Source organism: Equus asinus, chromosome 3 (assembly GCF_041296235.1).
Source record: "Equus asinus isolate D_3611 breed Donkey chromosome 3, EquAss-T2T_v2, whole genome shotgun sequence".
Classification (NCBI taxonomy): Eukaryota; Metazoa; Chordata; class Mammalia; order Perissodactyla; family Equidae; genus Equus; species Equus asinus.
In genome coordinates this window covers 81,593,883-81,620,607 of record NC_091792.1, presented here as the reverse complement: position 1 = coordinate 81,620,607, position 26,725 = coordinate 81,593,883, and the positions used below count along the sequence as shown (strand labels likewise).

Genomic DNA, 26,725 nt, shown 5'->3' with positions numbered 1-26,725 from the left:
AGTTTCCTGGAGGTACCTATGCTAGGCTGTCTGGATATGGCTAAAACTCACCAGCTTCAAGAAATGGGTCACCTCCAGCCAGTGTGACGCCAGAAGGATTTCACTCTCCCCACCCCACACTCTCAAAAAAGAGTGAGCCATGTACAGACACAGATCTAGAGAGAAATAAGGACTGACGTAGCAGACTGAGTAGCTATCCCAAGGAACTTTGAAGATCAGGAAGGACCAGTGCCACCCATGCAAACAGAGCATGGACCATGGCAGCCTGGTGCAAGCCCATTAAATGGTGAAGAATCTGGAAGCAGACAATAATAAGATTCCACATGCAACAGCAGAGAAGAGAGTAGACACCAAAACACATGCCAGAGATAAGGTCAGGTCAGCACACTAAATGGCCTAAATGAGTTAGTGGAAGGAAAATTGGCCAAAGGCAAGCAGAATGACTCCCGGGAGGAATGATGAGAATAGCAGCCAGAACAGTGGGGGTGGCAGGGTACTGCAGAGGCATGAATTATATGCGACCAGTTGTGACCCACAGGGGCTCAAAGAGGGAAAACAGAACTCCCTTCTCACCACCGCTTGGATATCCATCTGCCTAGCTGACATCTCCACTTGGCTGTCTTTTATTTCTCAATGACTAAAATTCATGTTTATGAAATATTTCTGAGCATCTGAGAGCTCACACCATGGGTCTACTGGGCTTATTTTTTCAGAATTATAAGTCATTCAGGAAACCATGCTTTTTTAGGAATGTATTAGGAAAGCAAAATCCAAAATGTTTATATCTTTCCTTTCCCCTTCTGTGGGAACTCCCTTTATTTCTCTGTTCCCAGTTTCCTGCTCTCCTGAGAGAGTAAGGGATTAGGGTAAATTTAACACCTTGAAGTTGGTGTGTTATAGCCGCCATCTTGAGACAGCCCTATTCAACAAAGGGCTACATGACCGCTTATGTAGACAAAGATGAAAATGAAGGGCCCCAGTTAATCTAAAAGAACCTTTGGTACTGTATTAAGTGGTTACATAATTGTGACCGAGAACGCACAGGTGGTGGCTTGAAATAAAACTCTAATTGGCATATTTTTAAAAGCAATATGGCAGCTCTGAACTTGCCACAGAATTAGGAGGAGAGACTGAAGCCCTCGCTATGGAGAGCTGGCCTGCAGCCGAAAAACTATGGTCAGCTATTTCTCTGCTGTTCCTCTCTTCCGATTTAATATAAAATGATGATTTCTTCTTTTTCATGAGTAAGGAGAACAGACAGTGGGAAACAGAATAAAGGTCCCTCAACCCCCATCTGTGGTCACCTCAACCCATGGTGAACCCAAGCCATGGTTTCCCTTTCCAGAATGTATCCTTTATTTCCCACTGACGTCAATGATGGAGAGGAAGAGACCATGCCTGGCTGACAGCAAACAATTAACCAAGGGAACCAAAGGGCATGGGTGGGACTGCCACTGCCAGGGGACTAGGTGAAGGGCGGATGCTGTCATACTTGAGCTTTCTGTAGAGATAAGTAAATTAGGAAAAGAACCAAAAAGGGTCTTCAACTATGACAATGGAGTCATTTCTTTTAAAAAGTTCTCCTCAGAGGAGTCCCAAGTGTTAGAAGCTCATTCTTCTAATAAAGAAATTCAAACCTGGACTAAATAGCTCTCTGTGAATTCTCCTGATGAGAAAATCGATAATTTGAGTGTGATGGCCATTCCAATAAAAGCCTGACATTTCTGGATAAATAAAATAGTTTTCTAACAAGGAATAAGATATTCAAAATTGTTAAAACAGCTTGATTGTGTCCATTTCTATGTCCAATGCCAGCATGGAAAGAACTCAGTGCTATGAACCAGCATGACTGAAAGGAGAATATTGAAATAAGTAGGAAGTAAATTCTGTGGTTTTAAGAAATATAACTTGGGGCTGGCCCAGTGGTGTAGTAGTTAAGTTTGCATGCTCTGCTTCAGCAGCCCAGGGTTCACAGGTTTGGATCCCCAGTAGGGACCCAGCACCACTAGTCAAGCCACAAGGAAGATTGGCAACAGGTGTCAGCTCAAGGCCAATCTTCCTCACAAAAATAAAAAATAAAAAACTTGGGGGGCCAGCCAGTGGCGCAGGGGTTAAGTTCGCAAGTTTCGCTTCTGTGGCCAGGGGTTCACCGGTTGAGATCCCAGGTGCAGACATGGCACCGCTTGCCAGGCCATCCTGTGGTAGGCTCCCACAAATAAAGTGAAGGAAGAGAGGCACAGATGTTAGCTCAGGGCTGGTCTTCCTCAGCAAAAAGAGGAGGATTGGCAGCAGATCTTAGCTCAGGGCTAGTCTTCCTCAGAAAAACAAACAAAAAACAACTTGAACTTGTTTGGAAGGTGCATGGAAGCAAAAGCTGCAGTTTCTTTAATAAAAAATATGTAGGTAAATTTGAACAATCTAACGTAAAATATGTTACCAAATATTTTTATGAACGTCCAGCATTTTGTGGAAACTACCTAGTAAGCTGAAGCAACTGTCACCCCTCAATGCTGAGCCTGTAGCTGGGGAGCGGGGGCAGCAGGGAGGGAGGGCCCTGGGAAAGCGGAATAAATGACAAAGGAAAGGGTGACATCAGAGGAGAGGGCAACAGGTGAGACAGCAAAACCAGAATGGAGGGGGCAGGAACACTGAAAAAGGGAAGAGGACCACTTAGTGAATTCTGCTGCTTTCCTGGAAAAAGAAAGTTTAAGAAAAAGAAAACCCAGAATTTGCTAAAACAGGAACGAAAAAGACGCTAAAACACTGAGCAAAGAGCCACAGAAGGGGAACAGGAAATCTGCTGCCCCCTGCCCCCACCTGCCCCACCTGCACGTCCCGCACCTCCCAGGCCTCTGTTGCACGCCGACACTGCGCTCCTCTCTGAGCAAACTGTGGCCAAAACACTTGTGGACATTTATGACCCTCAGTTACGTGTGCGTCGTCAGAGCTTAGTCTCCCCCCCAGCTGTCTCTAGACACTCAGGAATTTCTCCCTGGCAATCAGTGCAAGCCGGGGTCTCACGAATCACTGACAGAGGGAAGAGGAAAGAAGCTTAAGCAAGGACACGGAAGGACACCAGACGCAGACCGCCTCTCCTCTAGGCGCGGCTCCGGGGTCTTGGCCCCCTGTTAAGCAGTGTCCTTCGGCTTTGACGTGCGCGGGCGTCACCTTGGGGATCTTGTTCAAGTGCGGATGCTGGTTCAGAAGGACTGGAATGAACCCCAAATTCTGCATGCTAACAAGGTCCTAGCGATGCCAGGGCTGCTGGTCGCAGACGGCACTGGGAGAAACAAGTCGCAGAGCCCCCTGGTGAGCCCAAGCGAGTCAGGTGTGATGAGAGAGAATCCACAAGCACCTTGTCTCCCGCAGGGACGGACAGAGAGAAGGCAGGAAGCAACTTGTGTTATTTTTTAATTTATTACTGTACTTTGTCCAAATCCCAAGGATTCAGTGGCAGTTACGGCAGTTTCCCTTTAGGACTTTTAGGGAGAGAGAATTCCCTACTCGAATCGAGACAGGAAGCATAGGGCTGTGAGTAAGCCCAGGGTGGAGTGGAACCCGGAGACTCTGGGAGTTCTGACACGCCCACTGGTTGAGCTCCAGGCTGCCCCACAGCTTCCCCACTTCTCACCGAACCTTCTCCAGGGAGGAACTGATACTCATCTCTGAATTATGCCCAACCTGAGCGTCAAGGGCCTGTTGGAAAGCTTGGATCATTTGAGCAGAAATATTGGAAAGTGGTAAAAACCGGCCTTCAGGATTGAAGCTAGTGGTTTGAGTCTCATTTCCTTAGCCACTCTAAAGATGTTCCCGGGACAGAAGCTTGCTCAGGGCTCTGGGCGACGCGCGCGCGGGGCGGCGGGGTGGGGCGTGCACGCGCCTCCTCCGCGCGCCGAGGCGGGGGCTCAGGCCGTCGCTGGTTTGGCCTCTCGAGCAGAGTTGCGAGGAGCCGCCCGATCGCGGGGCAGCGGCCCCATCTTTATTTCCTTTGACAGAAACTGCGTGTTGCCTGACGCCCGTGGGTGTCCTCAGGGCAGCTGCGAAGTTTGCCTGCCTTCTGACTGACTGCACGCCTGCTGGTGCCTCGGGGCAGGGTGGCGGGTGGCGGGGGAGGAGTAACCAAGTTTCACTTCCTTGCCGGTGGGGACTCAGCCCAGTGGCTGCTCTGCGGGGAGAGCTGAGGAGCAGGGCCTTCCTCGCCCCGTGCCACCGCGCCCGCCGGGCCTGGCGGACAGGAGGAGCGCGAATGGGCAGAGCGGAATCTCTGGAAGGGAAGATGAGCGCCCAGGACCCTTCAGACCTGTGGAGCAGATCGGACGGAGAGGCTGAGCTGCTCCAGGACCTGGGGTAAGACAGCACCCTTTTCCGAGTGCTGCTCGGGTGAGCGTTTCCTTCGGGCTCCCGCGCGAGGGCTCCCTTCGAGCCGCTCTCCACCCCGTCTCTCCTCTCTCCACTTTACTCATTTGGGTATCTTGCTGTTGGGGCCAATTGCGTTGTAAAAGCAGGTATTATTTTTCCAGACGTGAAAACAGTAGGTGGACAAAATGGGACAAAAATCAACTGCTGGACATTCTTTGGGAATAGGGACAGCGTTGGGATGTGTGAGGTGCTCTTGCAGGGTGTCCTTGGTACTGACCTGATTTATGAATACAGTAGGTGCTGTTAGAAAGTTTTGAGCTCTGAGCTGCTGGCAGTGACAGGACTGTACTGCGGTAGATAAACAGAGAGCCGACCCTACAGTGTGGGAGAGGGACTTTTTCAAACAAGAAAGAATGAGGAAGTGCCTGCGGCCAGGTCCCATATGTGTGTCTTTCTCCTGATGCTGCGTTTGTGAGCTCTTGTCTGTATCCACGTCCAGAGCGGCAACTTTGAGCCTTAAGTACTAACAAGTCAGGAAGAGAATAAAATTTCCGCCTCAAACAGATGATAAATTCAGGTAGTTGGAGTCATCGTAGTCCTGTCTTTAAAAAGGGACCAGATGAAACAACTCATCAGGATATTTAATAAAAGACGTAAGTATTACACAAGAGAGGAGCAGGGGGTTTCCTAGAGAAACTGAACCTTTTCCCTAAAGCCCTGGGCCTATCCTGCTGGGGCTGGCTTCGATGCCTGCGCTTCACGAGAGACAAGACCTGTGCCTCCAGTCTTAATAAACAACAATCCAGTGACACAGGACCAGTTGTCACCTCCGTTTTATGAAGGAAGCAAATGAACACCAAAGGAGTGAATAACTGGCCTACAGCCATACATCAGTTAAACAGCAGAGTGGGATTCCAACCTGCCAGAGCCTGAGTTCTTAAGCAGAGAAAGACTGAACGAGGGGGAGAGTCTCTGCGTGAAGGCTGCAGAGGTTGTGTCGTTCTGTGTGGTATCACTGTAAACGTTCTCAATAAGTCCTGTCTTTAGACTTTAAACCTGAGGTCTCAGAAGTGAACTCTCCCTTCACAAAGTAAATCGGATAGAACAGCAAGTATTTTCAATAAAGTAAATTCTCCTTACTGGGAACTCAGAGCTCCAGGACATCTCTATCCTTCTAGATTGAATCCCTAAACAGAAGAGATAAAATGCCCCCTGTTATCCAAAACGGGTGTCACAAAGACCAGGTGCTAAAACTGGACCCTTGCACTCTCACTCAGAGCCTTCTTAAATTATTAAACTATAATTCTTTACCTGTTTGGTTATCTATCGTCCCAGCCCACCATCGGTAGGAAGCCCCAACCAAGAAGAGAGACAAAGGAGATACTCAATTCTAGTCCTTTAGTTAAAGGACCCCTGAGCCTGGGCTGTGCTTGAGTACTGTTGGCCCTCGCTGGGGTGACCAAGGTGAGCTAGATGATGTCTCTTCTCCCTACCATTAAAGGCCCATAGCAGGAAGCGAGCACAAGGAAAACCCTCAAGGAAACAGAACTGTGTCTTCCCTCCAAGTACAAAGAATGGGCATTCAATACAACCCGGAAACGTCCAAAATAGGTACTTTTTGTCCAGACTTTTCTATTTCAGAAGGCCTGGAAATTTATTAAACATTTGAGGGTGGTTCTGTAACAACAGGCAAGCTACAATTTTTATGAGGGGAAATTGCTCTATAGTTGTGGTTCTCAAACTTGACTGTGTGCCAGAATCACCCAAGGAGTTTTTGAAAATTGCTGCCCAGGCCTCATGCCAGCAAGTGATGTCAGTTTCTCAGGGCGGGGGTGTTTTCTTGTTTAAACTCTCCAGGTGATTCCAGGGCTAGGCCAAGGGTGACAACCACTGCAAAGAATGTAAATGCATCGGAAGCAAGAGCAAATGTGTCTTTAGTTTTCATTTTTGGGGTATGTACCTGAATCTTAAAGCCATTAATAAGCATTGACATTTTGTTCATTGGTTTGGGAGCATTTTGTTTAAAAATTTTATTGAGGTATGCTTTACAGATCATAAAACTCATTTCAAGTGTACAATTCAATCATTTTTAGTGACTTTAAAGAGTGGTACAACTATCACGATAAATCAATTTTAGAACATTTTTATCCCTCCATAAGAACGCTCAGGAGCAGGTTTATCTAAAGATCCTGAGTGGTGTGCTGATAAACCTCCTGGGGGCAGGGGACCTCGGCCTTCTGGGAGGTGCCTATTTCCCTGGTGTAAATACTCCCACCAAGGGCAATGCCAGGCTCCCAAGAGTTTAACAACCAGCCTGTAAAATTCCTGAGAATTTAACAACGGACTTGAGCCAGTACTTGCTGCTCCAAGACATCACTGATATACTGCTTATAGGTAATATCTGAGAAATCTGAAAAATGACCAGTTGCCTCTGGCAGAATTCTGAATAGAAATGAAACTTTTTCTTTGAAACTGTTAGTCACTGGTTAGATAACACATCTCATTAATTCAGATTTTAAAAAGCTCCATAAAAACAAAATGATTTAATGTAGTTGATAGATAAAAGGTGGATGTCTTAATGACTTAATTTTTAAATTATTTTAATAGGTTATTTGACCAGTTATGTAGATTTTTATGTTTATATTTTTGATAGACATAAAACAGATAACGTGTTGGTTAAATTTGAGAGATATCATACATCTTTGCTCTTCGGTCCCTATTTTCCTTCAGGCTCTGGAATCTGTAAGTTCTGTAAATTAAACCCTGAACTGCTGCAAATCCTTCGCGTGCCTTTCCATGACACAGGTGACTTGCTCAGAGCACAGGTTTATTCTTTCCTAAAGTACCTAAATCAGGCAACTCCGATGCATTTCTGTGTCTCATTTTTGCAGTGTCAATCTAAAAACATTTGTTTTATTTCATCCTAAACGTATTAATGTGTCCAAAAGCAAAGGGGAAATAAAACCATCTTCGGCTGTTCCTCAGTTTCACTCACACTTGGCGGTCTGGGTTGGGGGCGGGGGGGTGAGAAGCAAGAAGTGGGCTGGGTGAGAGGTTGCCTGCTCGCTGCTTTCAAAACGCAGCGATGGGGAAATGAGACAAGTAGTGAATGCTAGAGACATCACCTAAGTAACAAACTGGTGTAGAATTGTTGGTTAATAATTTAAAATTCCAGCAATTCTTTGATTATGACACAAGTTCCTACAAGACAGTTTTGATTAAACTGGGAATAGTATAGTGATATAGTTTGTAAAGGGGTAAGCCTTTATAAACTATGTAACTACAGACACAAAAGGGATACTGCAAAATAAAAATATTTTAGGATATTTTCAAATTAAATGTCTAAATTATCTCTTTATACATATTCCCTCAAGTGAGGAATATAATAAATATTCCCTTTTTATGTACTTTCCCAAATCTCAAATTTTATGAAAAAGTGTCGCTGTTTGGCTGTGTTGGCCAGTGTCAAGAAACTAGATTCTGAGCTCTGGATATTTAAGTAAAGCAATGCACACGTTTCTAATTGCTTTGCCCTTTAACCTTCACGTATAAGAGAAGGTTGGAATAGATCAGGGATCAGCAATATTTTTCTAAAGAGCCAGGTAATAAATATTTTAGGTGTTGCAGGCCTTATGATTTCTGCCACAACTATTCACATCTGCCGTTGTCGTGTGAAAACAGTCGTAGATGACACAGAAGGAAACGACCGTGACGGTGTTCAAACAAAATATTATTTATGGACCCTGAAATTTGAATTTCATGTTATTTTCATGAGTCACGAAATATTCTTCCCCTTTTTTCCCCCCAACTATTTAAAAATGTCACACCATCCGTGGCTCTCAGTTTAGATGAAAACATGTGCCCTGGCAGGAATCGGCCCGCTGGTGGTGGTTTGCTGACCTAGGGAATAAATAATAATAACCAAAATGAGTTCTATTATGAGGCAAACATTTTGCATACACTAGCTTTGTCTTCAAAAATTATTATTATTCCATCTTCACATACGAGGAGACGTTAGCAGGGAAATCAGATTGCTTGAAGTCCCAGAGGACGCGGATCCAAAGCCCATATTTGTTCCACCAAACAAGGCTGCTTTCCTGTTGTAACAGTCGTTATGTGCTGACCACCTAGTCTGTGCCAGCGCCGTGGGGCTCACATCCATTATGTCATTTAGCCTTCACAATAACACTGTTACTATAGCGTGATTATCCTCGTTTCATGGGTGCAGAGGGTGACTTCAGATAAGTTAAGTGAACTGCCTGGGTCCCAGGCCTCACAAGTGGTGCAGCTGAGGGAATGCTTGGGGTCTGCCCCACAGCTAATGCTCTTCCCGATGATCAAAGGAGGTACATGTTCTAACAATGGCAATTAATAACTATTGGATGCTCACCATGTGCCAAGCACTAGTTTAAGCCCTTTGCACATATAATTTATTACATTCACATGTCATTGTGTGGTAGACACTGTCAGTAATGTCATACCCGTTTACAGATGAGAAGAGTAAAGAACAGAGTTTTTATCATATGCCCAGGGTCACATGCTCATAACCTTTCAAGTCCAGGAGTTTTGCTCCGGAGCCCCTGTGTTTGTCCGTTAACGCAAGCTTCTAATTTCCATCAAGTTTCTCTCTTCTTATTATGCTAGCACTATTTATTAGTGCTAGTGTGAACTGAGGGAAAAGAAGAAAGTTCTCTGATTACTACAACCAACAAATTTCGTTACTAAAAGACATTATTCTTGCATATTCTTCGCATAATACACCTGCACATGCACACAAAGCCAGGTCAATAGCCTAATTAATCAGAATTTTATTGAATTTTGTGTAGATTCCATTTTTCAGAGCTGGACAAATTGAATAGGCTAGGAAAAGTGCAATAAAGTCAAAGCTTTAAAGGAACCTGTTTACAGAGCTGTGATACCAACTAGAGAAATAAAGCTTATTTCTCTTCTGTGTACAATTCTGGAATCCTGGATTCTGAAAACAGAAGATGGCTCTCTTGTGGCTGTGTGAGACTGTGTCACTAGAATGCAGCTCCATCCCTCCTCGACTCAGGCGAATTTCCTCTTCAGCTGTACTTTCTGTTCTTCTGTGGGTGAGGGGACTTCCTTCTCCTTCCATGTGGACATCCGTCCAGCCAGGTTCTCCATGTCGAGTGGGCTCATGCTTTGATTCGCTCACTCTTCCATTCATTCACAGATCCATCTGTTGAAGGAGGACATTGTGCAAGGCAGCGTAGGAGATACTGAAATTAAGAAGAAATGGCTGCCTCTCAAGGAGTTCCCAGTGCAGAGGACAGAGACTGCACATGTCCGGGTAGTTAGAACGCAGGGTAGAGGGGCTGAGGGCCACAACAGCGTCTGGACAAAGCACACAGCCTATGGCAGGAAGGAAGGGGAACGCAAGACGTAGAGAAGATAGCCTTGGGACTGATGGGATTTTTTTCAGAAAAGTCAGAAAAGAAGACGTTTTCCACAGAGAAAAAATGATAAAACACATGAGTATTCAGAAAATAAAGAGAGTCCACACAGCCTTGGACCTTCCCAGTCCCTGGGACCCGGTGGTTAATCAGTGTTCGGTCAGTTGGTTCTGGTCTCTACCTCCAGAGGCCCTCCCTCAGCCTCCATCTGTGCAAAAGCTTCCACCTGGCTTTCCTCTTCTAGTTTCTAGTGTCGTAACCATGCTCTTAGCCGTTGTTTTTTAAAGCCTGGGTTAATTTCTCACTCCCACCAACTCCACTAGAGGATAAATTTCTGTTCTGAGCCCACACACTCCTGGCTCCTACTCCCTGCTGTGTACCGTGTGGCTCGCTCACCTCCAGATCCTCTGTGGAGGTGCTCCCCAACTCCTTGCCCACTAGTGCCTGCCCCTATTATATGTTGCTGGACCTTCTTTGTTTAAAAGTATTTATAAGTTTAAAAAGCATAAGAGAAATAAGTTAATTTGTTTTGATTAAAGTGTAGTTATGTAAGAGAATGTTATCTTTTAGACACACACCCTGAACTACTTAGGGATAAAGTTTCATGACATCTGTAATTAACATTAAAAATGCTCATCCAAAAATATGTAAAGAAAATATGACAAAAGTTTAAAAATTATTCTACCTAAAATATGCTTATTCTTTAAATATGGATGTTATTTATACTATTACTTATGCTATTTTTCTCTATCTCCCTGTATATCTGAAATTATTCATAATAGACAGTTAAAAATAATAGTAATATATATTAATTATCGAAATTTTGGAAAATAGAGAAGCACCCAAAACGTCAGCCATGTACCACCACCCAGAATGACATCTTGTTCAACTTCTCTCCAATCTTTTAAAAATATTTTTCTGTAAACACACACACGGACATACAGACACACACATACAGATTTAGTTGTACCACATGTATAATTTTGCTCTTGCTTTCTGGTAGGATATCTTTTTACCATCTGCACCTTGGCCCATCTCAAAACAGGTTCTGGGTCTGGTTTTTCCCAGGCAAGCCTGTTTGCCTACGTCAAAGTTTGGATATTTAGGTTGGTCCAAATTCCACAAGGCCTTAAATAGATTAGGAGTTGGACTTTGATCAAATTCCATTTGACAATATGGAATCATTGAATGTTCGTAGGAACGTGGAATTAAGTGCTCATCATGTTTTGTTTTTAGGTGGACTAATCTGGTAGTTGAGCATAATAGGTGGCAATGGGTCCAGCACCAAGAAAACTAATTAGTGAGGCAGTCTATGGACTGGTGAATAAGAAACTAGAGTGAGGACCTGGGAATAGCAAGGAAGGAACAGAGGCGGAAGCCAGTAATTCCACTGAGCTAAGGATGATAAGTGATACACATCCAAAGAAGAATAAGTTCTACTACTTTTGTGTCGTTTTTCAAAATGGTATCAAAGAAATTTTGAAATCCTTGCTGTTACAAATGTCTTCTAATTAGTTCTTTGTTTGCTTTATTGTTATAAATTTCTAAAGTTTCCTGGGTCTCCTGTTATTGCTCATAGGGTTCTGCTTCACCACCAGTAGAGTCTCTGTTTTGGATTGATTCTTCAGATAATCTCAGAACCATTTTGCAGGTGCCAATACTAAGAGGTTTGGCCACCTGCTCAAGGCTGAGCACAGTAAACTCCTTTTGACCGGGAGCTCCATAGGAGCAGGGCTGTGGGTTATTCGTCTTTGTCTGCTCCTTGCAAGCCCACCACTTGACAAAGAGCAGACGTCTAATGTTCTAATTGTCCCAAGTTGAGTCAAAGCCAAGACCAGGACTTAAGGTCCCTGACTTCAGCCCTCAACCACCGCAACACTGATGACATATTTGCATTTATTACCCTCAGATACACTCAGTCCCCTTACACCCTGAAGTTTTTCCTGGTGGGACGAAATGATGTTTAATTTAGAGGCATGAACTGAACAATTGAATAAAGAGGAGATAACTAATGAAACAAGGATCTGTCTGTTTTGTTGTTGCTTTTCATGAAGAAGGTTGGCCCTGAGCTAACATCTGTTGCCAATCTTCCTCTTTTTGCTTTAGAAAGATTGTCCCTGAGCTAATATCTGTGCCAGTCTTCCTTTATTTTGTATGTGGGATGCCACCACAGCATGGCTTGATGAGCGGTGTGTAGGTCCACGCCTGGGATCTGAACCTGCCAACCCCAGGCCTCTGAAACAGAGTGAGTGAACTTAACTACTACACCTGGTGGCTCCTGGTTTTTTTTTTACATCCCCTAAATTTTGGAGCTCTTTCCTGTAGCTGTAGTTTCCTGAATGTGCCCTGTCTGTCTCCTGTACCAAGCCCACAATGGTAGCTTGGCAACGGCAACGGCAATGATAGTCTGAAGACAATTACCCTGAGGCAGCATTTGGTGAGGTATAGGCTGCAAGAGTAACCCGAATAAGCGCAGAGTCAAGCTTGACTCCACTCAGCGATGAGCCCTCCTGAGAGAACCTCTGCCCAGCCATTCTAATTCTCAAGTTCTTATCCACAAAGGATTTTTTCTAGTCAGTCTCTGAGCTCCGGCTCCCAGTCCAAATCAAACATTCCCTAGGCCCCAACCTCTGGGGAAGCAGTGATGTCTTTTGGTCTTGCAGCCATTCCTGCACTGTGCTGGCTCACGGGGCACTGGACAGCAGGACCTCTGCTGGGATGAGATGCAGTTTGCCACCCTTCCTCTCAGTCAGTGGCTTTGCCTGTCCAGCCTCTCCAAGCCTCTGACTTCCTGGGTGTGTTGGTCCACCTCGGCGTCAGGCTCTGTTGGTCTCTCTTTATGTGTCTACCTCCTTCTCTCTCTTCAGTTTCTCTGTCTCTGTCTCCTGGACCACTCTTTTTGGGTCTATATTTCTGTTCCCTAAGTCACTGTCCCTGTGGGCTCTGGCTGTCTGTGTGAGCCATGTGCCTTTCTCTGTCTCTGAGTTTTGCGTCTCTCTCTCTGTCAACAGCTGTTAACTTTTGCATCTCTGACTCTGCGCCACTCTATGTCTCTGAACCCTTGAGGCTCTGTCTCTCTCTATCTCCGTGTTTCCACCTCTCAGAACTTCTTGCCTCATTCCTCAGACTCCTTCAAGAACAGGTTTATCCTGGTCTCCAACTCCCGCAGGATTCTCTTCTTCCTTTCAGTCCTGTCTCCCTTCAGCTGAGCCTTAACTGCTACCAGAAACCCTCGGGGCCTGCCTTGAGTTCTCTGTTTGATCAGATACTCACATAGCCTGCCTCTGTGTCACTCAGGTATGCTTCCCAAAGCCTGGAGCAGCTGGCCTCCCCTTTAGCTCTGCTGTTAGCGCATGTATATGTGGGCATTTAGAATGGCAGTATAGACAGCCACAGACAAGCCAGTTCCGTTGCAGAAACCTCCTTACTGATAAGAAAGACTGCAGTGGGGCTTCCTTCAGCCTCCCCGTGCGTTACACTGTGCCTGTCTGAGGCCTCATTAGAACTTTCAAAATCCTTTGCAGAGCCTCTGCTTGGTTCTGTCTGCTTGGACAGGGTCCACTACTGTGATCAGTGGAAAGATAAGCCCGTATTTGTGAATGTAAGAATTAACGAATGTCTGTGGACAACACCATCTTGTCTTAGACGTGCCAAAGCCTGACAATACTTCTTGAACTAAATAAGACATTTCCTTATCCTAAACCCAGGATTTCCACTGGCATAGAGAGCCAAACACTTCATTTTTCACAAAATTGAAATATCTAGCACCAACCCTGTGAACAAATGAACAGGAAGGCAGTCAGCAACCAAGCAATCCCGTGGAAGCACACAAGTGCTCAGCACTGATTAACCCAAGGTAAGGTGCGTAGAGTGGGATTGCCTAACAGATTCATTTTATGTTCCATCAACATTGTGTTCAGAGGATTCTGAGGCCAGGTATAGGTTTAGCAAGAAAGGAGACAGATCAATGGGCTATGTTATTCATGGCCTTACAAAAGGAGAGTGGCATCATACACCATGCATTTGCCATCTGTGGTGAAGAGAGTTCAGAAAGTGTGTCAGTGTTATTCAAAAGCAAGAATATCGGGGCCGGCCCGGTGGTGCAGTGGTTAAGTGCGCACATTCCGCTTCTGGCGGCCTGGGGTTCGCTGGTTCGGATCCCGAGTGTGGACATGGCACCGCTTGGCAAGCCATGCTGTGGTAGGCATCCCGCATATAAAGTAGAGGATGACGGGCATGATTGTTAGCTCAGGGCCAGCCTTCCTCAGCAAAAACAGGAGGATTGGCGGCAGATGTTAGCTCAGGGCTAATCTTCCTCAAAAAAAAAAAAAAAAAGGCAAGAAAAATTTTAAAATGAAGGAGAAAGAGAAAATTCTCTTAAATAGAGTGCTTTTTCGGCTGTTCAACTCCAGGGCCTTTTAGCTGCCTTCACACAATTATGAGTTCCTGTTCTTGCTTTGGGTTGAAATGTGTGTCCTCTTTATAATTCTGATGGGACAGAATCTAGGTTCTGTGTTAGTTCTCTTTGTAAGAAAGAAGAAAAATATGTCACTAAATATATGAATAATCTGTAGACATGGGTTACTAACACATTTTCTCACTGAGAAATATATAATCGAAACGGATGTGTGGCTCACGTTTACCATGCAGGGTCATTTTCTGTTCCCACTTGTTCTTCCTGCATTATTTTGCATTACTCTCCAACACAGACCCTCTGCTCCAGCTAGGCATTCTGTTTCCCGAATATACCATGCATGTGTCCACCTCAGTACCTTTGCTTATGCCGTTGCTCCTGTCTCATGCCCTTTTCTCTCACTACCTAGTGAATCCTATATTCATTCTTCAGTCTCCAGCTTGTGATCTTCCTCCTCCATGAAGCTTTCCCTGATCATCCCAGCCCCCTGCGAGCTGCCCCTTCTGGGCTGTTTACTGTCCGGATCACCAAGATGGCAGCCCCTGGTGGGTTTTCTGACACCGTTAGCCTGCAAATCCTTCTCTTTGCTCCCCGTTGGTGCTGTAGAGCCGCTTAGTGCCCTGCTTTGCCGTGTTTTGTCGTCCTCTTCAGAGCCCACACACTGTGAACTCAAACCACTGAGGTTATTCAAGTGAAGTAAAGTTTTTAGGATCAAGAGTCCTTCGCCTGCGTGTTTCACAAACTCTAACCTGCACGTCTATCAGATGGGCTCTTGATAAACACAGATTATAGCTCGACAGGCGCAGGGGCCTGAGGACATGCATTTCTAACAAGATCCCAGGGCACGGATTAGCAAGGCTTAGAACAGTTTTTCAAACACCAGGTGCAACCCATTAGTGTTCTTAAAGTCAATTTAGTGGGTCACAATCAATATTTGTTAAAAAGAAACAGAAAAGAAAATAGTAAATAATGAACAGCATATAAAACAGTAGTGTTGTTTCCTGTAACAATTTTTGTTTTTGTGTGTGTTTGTAATGTATATGTGCATGTGTGTGTATATATATATATATATATATATATATATGGAGAGAGGGAGAGAGAAAAAATGTGTTTTATACCATGGGCCAATTCAAAAAGTTTGGAAGCTTCTCCTTTGAAGGACAAAGCAAAATGAGATATAAACTTATATCAGCAAATTAATTTAAAACAATAAAACCCAAAGGGAGAAGAATCTGTGAAGGCTCCAATATGCTGGGGCAATTTTCCCGAAAGTTCTAGCATGAAGGGGCCCTGAAATGAGAGGAGAAGAGGCTGGGTTGAGGACCAGCTTTCAGGATCCAGCTCGTCTGCTTTCTCTGTGGTTGAGCTTGTTTCCTGTATGCTGCTGAGAGGCAGCTATGAAAATTCTTCAGTGGGTGGGTGTTTCCTAATTTGTTACTGTATCATGGAAGGGTTAACACCGCTGTTTCCTTCAAGGTCAACTGCCGGTTTTGATAATCTCATAAACCCAGTACAGATATTCTTTTGAAGCTTGATGAGTCCCTGCTCTGTTGCCTCTATTAGCCTTGAGACATAATTATGGCAATGTGTGGGCCTTGGGGGAAAAGGAGAAAATAACGTTGCTTTGAATGTATTGTTATAAATAGTAGTTTCTTGCTCTTTTTTACTTCTTAAGGGGAAATGAGATCAAAAGAATTTTTTTTAGTTTCAGGAAAATGAACTTTATTCCACACTATTCTCAACACTTAGCGCAGTGTCTGGCATATTCAGAATATGTTGTATAATTAGCAAATCTTGTATCTTGTTCTCTTCTGCAAAGTTAAAGAATCATATAAAAGTTTATAAAAGAAGACATCATCCCAACAAATGAAAATAAGAGTGTTTTTATGAGGCGTTGTTATCAGTCACCCTGACAGTGGATTAAGCTGACGTTGCTGCTTGTGTCGGTCACATGGCTTGTCCATCAGGAGTCACTGGAGCGGACGGGCTCACTGAGGAGATGACTGGATGTGAAAGCATGCTCTTTCCTTCCCCAGTTCTCACTGACACTACGCAGATGGTTATGATCCAAGTTAGCTGCTTATTGGCTTTCCTTTTCACTTGGCATTTCCCAGGAATAAAAAGATTTCTTATTGCACTTGATTCTAAAAACATCAACCTTCTGTGCAGCTAGGAGAGACTTGAAGCAGCAGAGGAAAATGGGGTCCTTGGAGTTGCCATCCCCATTAGGTCCTGTGTGAGTCAGAAGCATGATTCGACTGTCAAGAACCTAGCGCAGCCGTGGGCCACGTGAGCGTGTACCCGGCAGCTCGAGTAAGGGAGAGCCTGTGCGGCTCTGTTTTGCACATCAGATCGTACCTTTAAGATAGATTTTTAAAATTTGGAAAAGTTCAGAGGAGATAAGGTCTCTGGGTGATAAAAGGACTGAAAGCCTGTCATAAAAGGGGAAGTTGAAGATGATAGAAAGGGAAGAGAGTGTGTTCTAAATGCTTTTAAATATTTGTTTAGGTATCATCTGTGGAACTCCCAGAAGCAGCTCTTGGACCACCCATTGAAAGCTGTACAGCAGGAAACAGCGATTCAATGCAGGCCGGAGTTTTCTGGCATCAGTCACAGAAGCAGGGAATGAGTTCACCTGTATAGCAGTGAGCTCCCTGTCATCAGTCTCTATGGAGGTAGAGACTGGATAAGAGTCTTGTCGGGGTCTACACTTTATTCATACACTGAACAAAAATGAAAAGAATTATAAATCAAGTTGATGGGTTATTATACGTGGCTTTTATTTATTAAGTTAAACATTTTTAATTAATTTTTTAAAACTTAAAAGCGTGTATGACTTTTATAATCGCCAGAGGTAAGTTCACTGTGAAGCCAGGGAAGCATCAGCCTCGGGCCTCCCTGATGTGGCCTTTAGCAACACGGTGATAAATGTCATTAAGACAAGGAGTAGGGCCGGCCTGGTGGCGCAGCAGTTAAGTGCATACGTTCCATTTCTTGGCAGCCTGGGATTCGCCAGTTCAGATCCCAGTGCGGACATGGCGTACTCACATATCAAGCAGAGGAAGATGGGCATGGATGTTAGCTCAGGGCCAGTCTTCCTCAGCAAAAAGAGGAGGATTGGCAGTAGTTAGCTCAGGGCTAATCTTCCTCAAAAAAAAATAAATAAAGGCAGAGGAAAAAAAAGAGACAAGGAGTATCGAAGATTAGTCTCTGCACATGAAGACTTAAAATGTCCTGGAATGTCACAGCTCATGTTGGAGAGAAATTGATAGAGGTCCTCGAATTTGCTAACAGTCCTAAAAACTTCATTACCAATAAAGCTGAAAATAAATTTTCTACCCTATCAATACTTTTTAAAAATATTCTAGGTCAAAGACTGAATTATTGTTCTGTTCTCTCTCTAGAAAATTATATTATAAAATTGTTACTATATGAAGAAATAACCAAAGACAATACAGCTAAAAATATAGAGGAAAAAAGTATGGGTGTGTATTAAACAGTTAATTAATGAAAATAAGTTATTTTTCTTGGTTATGTGATATTTGTCAGCTTTTTAAGTTTGCAATGTTCTGTGATTTCTCATTCTAAATAATTATTCTTTTTTATTATTTTGTAATTTTGTATTAATTTTCTTAAAGAGACTTCCTTAAATTCTGACTCTTAAGCCTCTTAAAATCTGACTCTTTCCCCATAATAATCAGAATAACGAAATAAAAAATTTTTTAAACACAGTTCCAATTACAGGAACTTTTAGGTCCATGCAATGAGGACTCTATGTAATGAGCTGTTGGATGGGCATTTTAAGCCATAAGAAGCCCTATCGACACCAGCCAAGGAGCCGTCAGTATCGGGCGCCACGTGTAACCCAGCATCAGTCTCCTGCCAGAATCTCCCACGCTGCCTGCTGCCCCCTGGCCCTCCCTGTGAGGGCCTCACACCACCGTGCGGTGCTCGGAGCCTGCATGCAAGCGCACGCTCTTGCTTCTGGGCCTTCGCTCCTGTTACTCCCTTCCCACGGAATAGCTCCCTGAACAGCTGTCCCTCCAAATGCCACCAGACTTTACGTAGAGAAAAAGTCTCTCTCTCTCTCTCTCCCCCCACCCAAGAGCCCAGTCAGTTCCAATGTTTAATAGACAGTAGTTGAACAAATGAAAGAATAAAGCAAATTATTAACAGAGTTATCTCTGGAAGTTGGATTAAGGAAGAAATCAAGTCTTTTCTTTTTTTCAATTTTGAGTTACCCAATTAATATACAAATCGATTTTTTAATTTTTTTTATTAGAGCAAGCTAAATTAGGGAAATTTGATTTGAGCTAAAGTCTTCTTTAACGACAACCTCAATCCTTGTTCCCTCCGTTAAGAAAACCATACTTATGAGTTTGGCGTATATTTTTTTCAGACTTTTACTTTATGCTTTTTTGTATCTTTCTATGTAAATGTATATGTGTTGCATTGTTTTGGGGAGGAGGAGATGTTGTAGAACTGTTTTCACACTGTACCTGCCACTCGTTCCTCTAAGCTAACACTATGTTTGGGATCTATTTACTTTTGTGTGTGTGTGTGTGCACGCGCACACACACACACAAACATGCAGTGTTTCTCAGTGGGCTGCATTTGGCGCTCAGCTGGATGATTCTAGTTTTCAGAACGGCATCATTCTTTGTAGGACGTTAAGCATTCCTGGACCCCTCACAAAGTGCTGGGAGCACCCGACCCCCTGCCCTCCTCGTTTCGCAACCAAAAATGCTCTCACACCTTTCCCCACACTTTTGGTTAACTTTTCACATGGTCTCGTGCTATCAACAGTGAGCCTTGGTCGTCATCTCACTGTTGGTGGATATTTAGGATGGCTCCATTTCTGCTCTCACAAACAACTCTGTAGTAAAGACCTTTGTTCATATTTCCTTCTGATGTGCGTGAGCGATTCACTAGGTGGACATTGGAAGTGGAATCGCTAGTCACACGTGCGGGGTTAGTTACACTAGAGGTGCTAAACTTTCCTCCAACTTACACCCCCACCAACAGTAGGCCATAATCACCATTGCCCCCAAATTCTCCAATCCCTAAAACTGTCTAACTCTTCAATTTTAGCCAATCTGGTGGATAAAGAAAACATCGTGTTGTTGTTTCAATTTACATTTCTCTGATTAGTAGTGAGACTTTATTTGAAATACGTATTTCCTCTTTTGTGAAAGACTTTCACTTTCTCTTCTGTGTGTAGATATATTTCACTGTTTACTATGTATGCTTTATAATCAGAAAAAAAATAATACACACTTTAAAAAATACCTTACATGTCCTACAAGGCCTACTTAGATGTTGGCTCATTCAGGGAACAGCCTTGATCTTTCTTCCTGGGACCTCTGTTGTGTGCTGACTTTCTCTTGGACGTGGTTTGGAAAGTACTGTCTTCTCCTGACTACATTAATGGCTTCTTGGAGCCTAGCCTGGGGCCTTTGCAATCTTGTTCCCTATGAACTGCCTAGTGATAGCTATAGATTTATACAGCTGAATGATAGAAGGTAGAGAAGGTTGATTATGGGGAAACTACCAACTTAACCGAGTTTTCAAGCTTTAGCTCTTTGTGAACAGTCTTGAACCCTCCTTACCGAAGGAGACAGACCCCTCCAATGGATACATAATGTTGTTGGATCCATAGTCCCTGCCCTGCAAGATGTGCTGTCCAAAGTTTCTAAGACAGGAGCGCTTAACTCGATTAAAAGAGGAAGTGTAGGCATTTATGGAGGAGCTCTTTGGGGAATGCGGATCCTCCTGGCCTCACAGACGCCATGAAGGGTCGGTGGCTGCCTGGCAGGCTCTGTCGTCAGTTTGCCCAGGCCCGGGACTCCATAAGAGATGGCAATATTGACTCAACCAAGTGGTCAACCAAAATTTAACACTCAGAGCACAGTGCGGTTCTTTTTGCTTTATACGCAAGCATTTCTCATGTGTTTATTATGTGAATTATGTTTATTATGTGAAAGATCACCATAAAAAAGTCCTTGGTAAAAACTTCCATCAAACTATAATCATCAGAAGAATCCTGTAAATGCTTTAAACACAGACTTCAGATCTCATTGAAAAGAATCCAAAAGAACGTCCAAATGCTTTACGTTTTTAAATTTTTTTTGATCAAATGTTGTTGTTTCAAATAAGTGCTGTATCAGCTCAAGCTGAATCTTATGCCTAAATGTTCATCCAAAAATTAATTATGAGCAAAATGTATTTGAGAGCTCATGGAGATCTCACCTATCACTAAGAATTACAATTTTGGCTATAGCCAAGCCTGAAGTTTTTATTGCTTCACTTCTAATTCCTCCGATCGTCCTTTTTTTTTGATTATGGTATAATTGACATATGACATTATATTAGTTTCAGGTTCCAGTTGTCCTTTGAAAGCATTTTGTAGCGAGAAGATCTGAACTTGTCTGTGGATCAGTCATTTCAGTGAGTGGGACTGCTTCGAGGGTAAAGGGTTTTCCCATGAAATATTTCTCCTTGCCATTATGTTCAATGAGCAAATGTATTTCTAATATAGGATGGAGGCACCTCTGCCCCAAAGAGGAAATATGCTAAAGAAACAAACATGAGGAAATGCAGATTTAGAAAACACACAGCTTGGAGACCTATGTAGAAACTTCCTTCCCCAGATGGTCTTAACATTTACTTTCCATTATCAGGCTGAAATTGCATGCAATAAGGACGTCACAGTGGACACCAGTGTGGTTCCTGAAGGCAGGATCCCTGGTCCCCAGAGTAGGGCTTTTCCTCAAAGTTCTGTGCACTGCACACGCCTCTTCAATAGCACTGAGTTCACTGACATCGTTGAGGTCATTTGGGTAATTGCCTGTGTCCCTTTCCTCTCCACCCCCCCCCCCAGACTATGGGTCCCTCGCAGCTCCAACTATTCCCGGTACCTATCTTCCTGTTATCTGAAATAAATGGAAAATAATAAAAAAAAAGTTATATTTGAGCAATAAGAAAAATCACACGACGGAAGACACATCACAAGTTCTGGCCTCGTGGAGCTCAGTGGCTTCGTGCTAGCCGCTCATGTGTACTAAGTTCTGCTGTCGGCCAGGCCTGTTTTGACCGTTTCATGTGAGTTAATGTGAGCAGTAATCATAATTGGCCCATGAGGTATGACTATTATTCTATTTTAGAGGTGAGAAAACTGAGGCTCCGATTGGTTATGTAACTTGCCCAAGGTTTCACAGCTCGTTGGAGGAATCACCTGGATAGGTCCTCAGAGGCTACAATCTTAATCACCGCAGTGAACTGTCCCTACCTGGTCATTAAAAAGAACGTGAAAGGCCTGTCAGTAGGGGAAAGGAGCGGGGTGCAGAACAGCTTGCCTAGAATGCTCTTGTTTCCTTGGGTGGGAGGGGCACACCTGATGCCTCCAGGTGCATACATAGCCCTGAGGAGGAAGCATGGGAAAATGGCCAACATTGGTGTCCTCTGAGAAGAGGAACAGGAAAACTGAGGCTTAAGGTGAGAACAAAGCTTTATTTTCACTGTCTGTTTTGAACTATTTGGATTTTTGTTCTACCGAGCATATATGTTACCTTTTCTAAAACAAGCTGCTTCTTTTTAACACATAGATCGATTTGAATGTCCGGAGGGCTTCCACAGCTCTTCAGATATTTGTCAGTTTGACGTGATGTTTGATGAGCTTGCGTGGCAGCGCAGCCCTCTGAGCCTGTGCCACACCTCACCTCACTCACGACGACAGGCTACAGTATGGCAGTGCAGTCATTCCCACACTGCCAGCCGTGGTGCCACACTCGCTAAAGAGCAAGTGAGAGAGAGACCAAAAGAAATAGAGAAAATTAGCCAAAGCCTATTCTTGCAGTTATTTTTGATTTGGACTTTTAAAAAAATTTCTGTTGACAAAGTAGTGTTGTACGTTTGGTTGCTTGGGCTGCTGTGACAAAGTACCACAAAATGGGTGACTTAAATAGCAGAAATTTATTGTCTCACAGTTCCAGACAACAGAAGCCCAAAATCAAGGTGTCAATAGGGCTGGTTCCTTCTGAGGGCTGTGAGGGAGGGATCTGTTCCAGCCCACCCCCTCACACCCCCCCCCGCCCCCTTGATTGTAGATAGCCAACTTCCCCTTCACGTGATGTTCTCCGTGTTTGCAAGTCTGTTTCCATATGTCCCCTTTTTACAAGAGGACATTGTTTTACAATCCAGTCCTATTGGATTAGGACCCAACCCAATGACTTCATTATAACTTGCTAAAGACTCTATCTCCAAATCAGGTCATATTTTTAGTTAACGGGGATTAGGACTTCACCATATGAATTATAATTTTCAGGACACCATTCAACCCATAATACTCTGCTGCTAGGCAACTCTCTCTGCTCTCCCCTTCAGCCTTGCCCAGCGACTTCCTTGTCCTGAGGTTGTGTTTGAGAGTTTGGTCTCTGGGCTACCTGTGGTGGAAGTGATTGCTGAGGTCACCTTTGACAGGAAACCCAGTGAAGGAGAAGTCACCCTGAGGTTGGCCCCGAGTGAAAGTGCTGTTCTGTCCTTCCTAGGTGGTACCACAGCAACCTCACACGGCACGCGGCCGAGGCGCTCCTCCTCTCCAATGGGTGCGACGGCAGCTACCTTCTGAGGGACAGCAACGAAAGGATCGGGCTGTACTCTCTCTCTGTGAGGTATGATGCGCAAGAACTCCACGAATCCAGTGCGGTCCCGGCTCTTACTTACATGGGGCTGACTTTGCCATCACACTCAAATGCCCAGAGAAAATTCTCTTGATTCCTGTTAGATCAGCAGTTACGAGCACCCCAAGCTCTGAATGGTGAGACTGTGATAAACCTTCTTGCTCCTTCCATGGGCAGGGAAAAATTGTCAGAGCTGCAGGAGATCTGATGAGTTGTTTAATCCAGACCTCTTGTTTGACTGATGAAGAAACACAAAACCGAAGTGGTAAAGCTTCTAGCACCCAGTAAATCAGCCACAGAAACAGCACCACAATCCAAATCCCTGAAACCTGGCCCGGGACCTTTTCCCTATTCCTTGCCTCCTCCAGAGAATCAGAATGACCTGTGGCCGTGCAGCTTTCCTAATGACAAACAAGTAGTCAATAATGCAACTGTTCATTTTTTACTGTAAATGGACCGAGCTTGTTTCTGGAGGCTCCATTTCCCCTGCATTTTAACGAAGTTAATCTAGTCCCTACCAGGTACACCCAGCCGAAAACTGATGGTCCAGTCCCCTCCGGGTTCTCTCCCACCCGCTCCCTCCTGCTGGCCTGTCCATCAGAGAGGTCGACCTAGCCATGTGGTGACTGGTGGAGGCGTTGTCCTCCGTCAGCATCCGTCGCCTTGGCTTCTGCTGGCACGTAGCACGTCTGTTTGGGTTCCCGGGCGGTTGCCCCTGGCTTAGACTGGGGGTGTGAGGACTCCATGAAATTGCCCTCGGCCACCCACCCATTAACCTCGAACCCTTACTGCTTTATTACTGTTCTGAGGGTGCTTCCATATACTCTTGAAAGAAAGTCTCAGGCTCCCTTTGTGCTGCAGTCCCTCATGCTGATCTGGCAGGAGGAGGTTGTGTCTTGTCCTTTCTGCTCCACGTGGTCCAGGCCTCCTCATCACTAACTCAGCAGCAACGTCTACACTCCCTTCTCTCTGAATCCTCTTTTCCATCCAGCTCAGCACGAGTTTCGTTTTGTTTTGTTTAAATCTCCTCTCCCTCTGATAGAGGGAAAAACTGGCTACAAAAGTATTTCCCTAAGTAATTGATGGCGGGCTTCAATAAGCTCCAAAGCCAAAAATTAACATATCTTCTTATCTTTTCTTTGCATTGGGAGCCTCCTGTATTTTCTATCTTACATAACAATTACCCAAAAACTTAGTGGCTTAAAACAACCTAAGCTGATCATCTCCCAGTTTCTGCATGTCAGCCGTCCAGGCAGGAAGAAGTCCAGGCTGGATTCTCTGCTCTGCTCCCACCAGGCAGAAATGAATGCGTTGCTTGGGGTTGTGGCATATCTCGGGCTTGGTGTCCTGATCCGTTGTGCTCTCCTTTCCTCTTCATTCCTTTTCCTTCATTTCCTTGCTGCTATAGGAATAACTCTCATTTGCCATAAAGCTGTTGGGCAGGGACCCTCTCAGCTCCTGGAGGCCACCCCCAGTTCCTGCCAGGTGGCCCCCTGGGCAGTTCACAACACTGATGTTTGCTTTCTTCTAGACTAGCTAGAATGTGTCTTTCTGATCTCCTCTTCTGCCACCAGCCAGAGAAAACTCTCTGCCTTTACCAGAATTCTCACATGATTAGGTCAGGCCCACCCAGATAATCTCTCTATTTTTTTTTCCTTTTTTCTTTTCTTTTTTTTTTTGGTGGGGAAGATCAGCCCTGAGCTAACATCTGTGCCAATCTTCCTCTATTTAATATGTGGTGGCCACCACAGCATGGATTGAGAAGTGGTGTGTAGGTCCACACCTGGGATCCAAACCCACAAACCCTAGGCTGCTGAAGCAGAGTGCGAGAAGTTAACCACTACACCACTGGGCCATCCCAATCTCTCTATTTTTAAGGTCAACTGATTTGGGGCCTTAATTATCTGCAAAATCCTTTCATAGCAGCATTTTATTGAATAATTGGGAAAAGGTGTGTTCATGCCGGGGGCTGAGACTCAGGAGGCCATGTTAGAATGCTGACTCCACGGCTCCCCTTCCTAGGGACAGTGGAAGTCCATAGGCTGCTGGAAGGGGCATGGGAGAAAGGAGTGGGAGGGTGAGGGGGTAAATAAGAGGGTCACTGAGAAAAAAGCACATTCATTGACATTTTTCAAGTTACTCTGCTGTGTTTTGTTTATAAATTTTCTAAATAGCATTTTTGGGAAAATGACTAATCAGAAATAGAATTCTGTCTGGGTGGAAGCAGGAATTGGGCTTCCTCAATTGCTTAGGCTGTGGGTCCCTTATTGCACGGAGCTCCAAAAATAGCAAACAAACCTGTGGAATTATTGGGTCAAAGAAGGTCAACTTTTTCCCTATGCCTGTCTCATCTGAACATTTAGATCGGAAGTCCTTTACAAATAGATGGTATATATATTATATTACGTCTATATAAAAATATAAATTATTAATTTCCATTACAAGCCGTTGGAAATGCTTTTAAAAAGATGAACCATGAGCAAAGGTGACAAGAACTCAGAACAGCTCAGGAGAGGGTTCTTATTCATTCATTCCTTCACTCCCTTAATAATAACTATGGAAGAGCATCCGCCCTGCGCCAAGCACTTTGGCAAGTGTTGTAGAAGATTCAGAGTCCTCGCCTTGAGGAAGGGCGCCTCACAGGGGCCATCAGACCACACACAAACGCCTCCCTGAAAGCCGGGTCGGGTAATGACAGGAAGGATGGCAGCAGAAGTGCGGGAGTTGTTGAGAAGAGAAGAAGCCAGCAACGCAGGCTGGAAGTTTCATGCGATACTTGACAGAGCAGGTGGTATTTGAAGCAACGCTTGCCTGGAAACAAAGGTGGAGCCGCTGCAGGGAAGGGAGCCAAACGGTGGGAGCTAAGGGACAGAGCAGGAAGTCCCGGGAGGATTGCAGGTCCGGTTGGACTAGAGCAGCTGTTGCCAGGTGTGGTCCCAGAGCAGGAGCATCACTGAGAACATGTTAGGAAAGCAGACTCTCAGGCCCCACCCTGGACCCATTGAATCAGAATTCATGGGGTAGAGCTGAGAAATCTGGGGTTCAACAAGCCCTCCAGGTGATTCTGATTTCAAATTCATACTCGAGTTGGAGCGTGCCTTGCGCAGAAGAGGAAGGGTGAGAATCAAACAAAGTACATATGTATATATAATTTACAGTTTATTTAACACTCTGCCTCATTCCACAAATGAGGTGGAAAATGACAATGTAGGAAATCTGATATTTTATTCAGTAGGCAGGGGAACAGGCATCGGAGGCAAAGGGCTGGGCTCGCATAATTCAGTAAGTGACAGAAGCAGAATTCAGACTGACTCCCAAACAAGAAGATAGGATGGCGGAGGACACAGGAGGACTTGGGGAGGGTGTGAGCTGCGGTTTCTATCTGTGTCTGTTCCCTGCCGCCATAACCCACGCCCCTTAAGGGGCTGCAGTCGGTGCTCTTCCACGAAGCCAGAGAAAGCGCAGGGAGATTGTCTCCTGTCTTCTATCAGAGGGGACATTGAGAAGAGCTCACTCTGCCAAAGAAACCAGCGCTTTAGAAAGGCCAGTGGTTTCAATGATTGTGTCATAATTCTCAGTTTTTAGAAGGGTTTAATGGTGATGCTAATACCTTGGGAATGCCTTTTGAATTTCCCTTCAAAAAAGTTACTCATTAGTTAAGTAACATTAAACCTTTTTTTTTTTCCTTTTCAGAGCCAAAGACTCTGTCAAACACTTTCACGTTGAATATACCGGATATTCATTTAAATTTGGCTTTAACGAATTCTCATCTTTGAAGGATTTTGTCAAGCATTTTGCAAATCAGCCTTTGATTGGAAGCGAGACAGGTAAGCTATGAACGGATAGATGCTTGACCT

The 26,725-nt window shown here is 44.5% G+C and overlaps 1 protein-coding gene across 1 annotated transcript in view; it reads left to right on the top strand.

The window, feature by feature from the left end:
• Window positions 1-3,895: 3,895 nt before the first annotated feature.
• DAPP1 (dual adaptor of phosphotyrosine and 3-phosphoinositides 1) overlaps window positions 3,896-26,725 on the top strand; it is a 48,674-nt gene continuing 25,844 nt past the window's right edge. Inside the window, exons 1-3 of the mRNA XM_014846070.3 lie at window positions 3,896-4,347; window positions 22,737-22,859; window positions 26,562-26,695. Coding sequence (XP_014701556.1) covers window positions 4,247-4,347; window positions 22,737-22,859; window positions 26,562-26,695 — 358 coding nt within the window. The 5' untranslated portion in view covers window positions 3,896-4,246. The remainder of the gene's footprint in view (window positions 4,348-22,736; window positions 22,860-26,561; window positions 26,696-26,725) is intronic.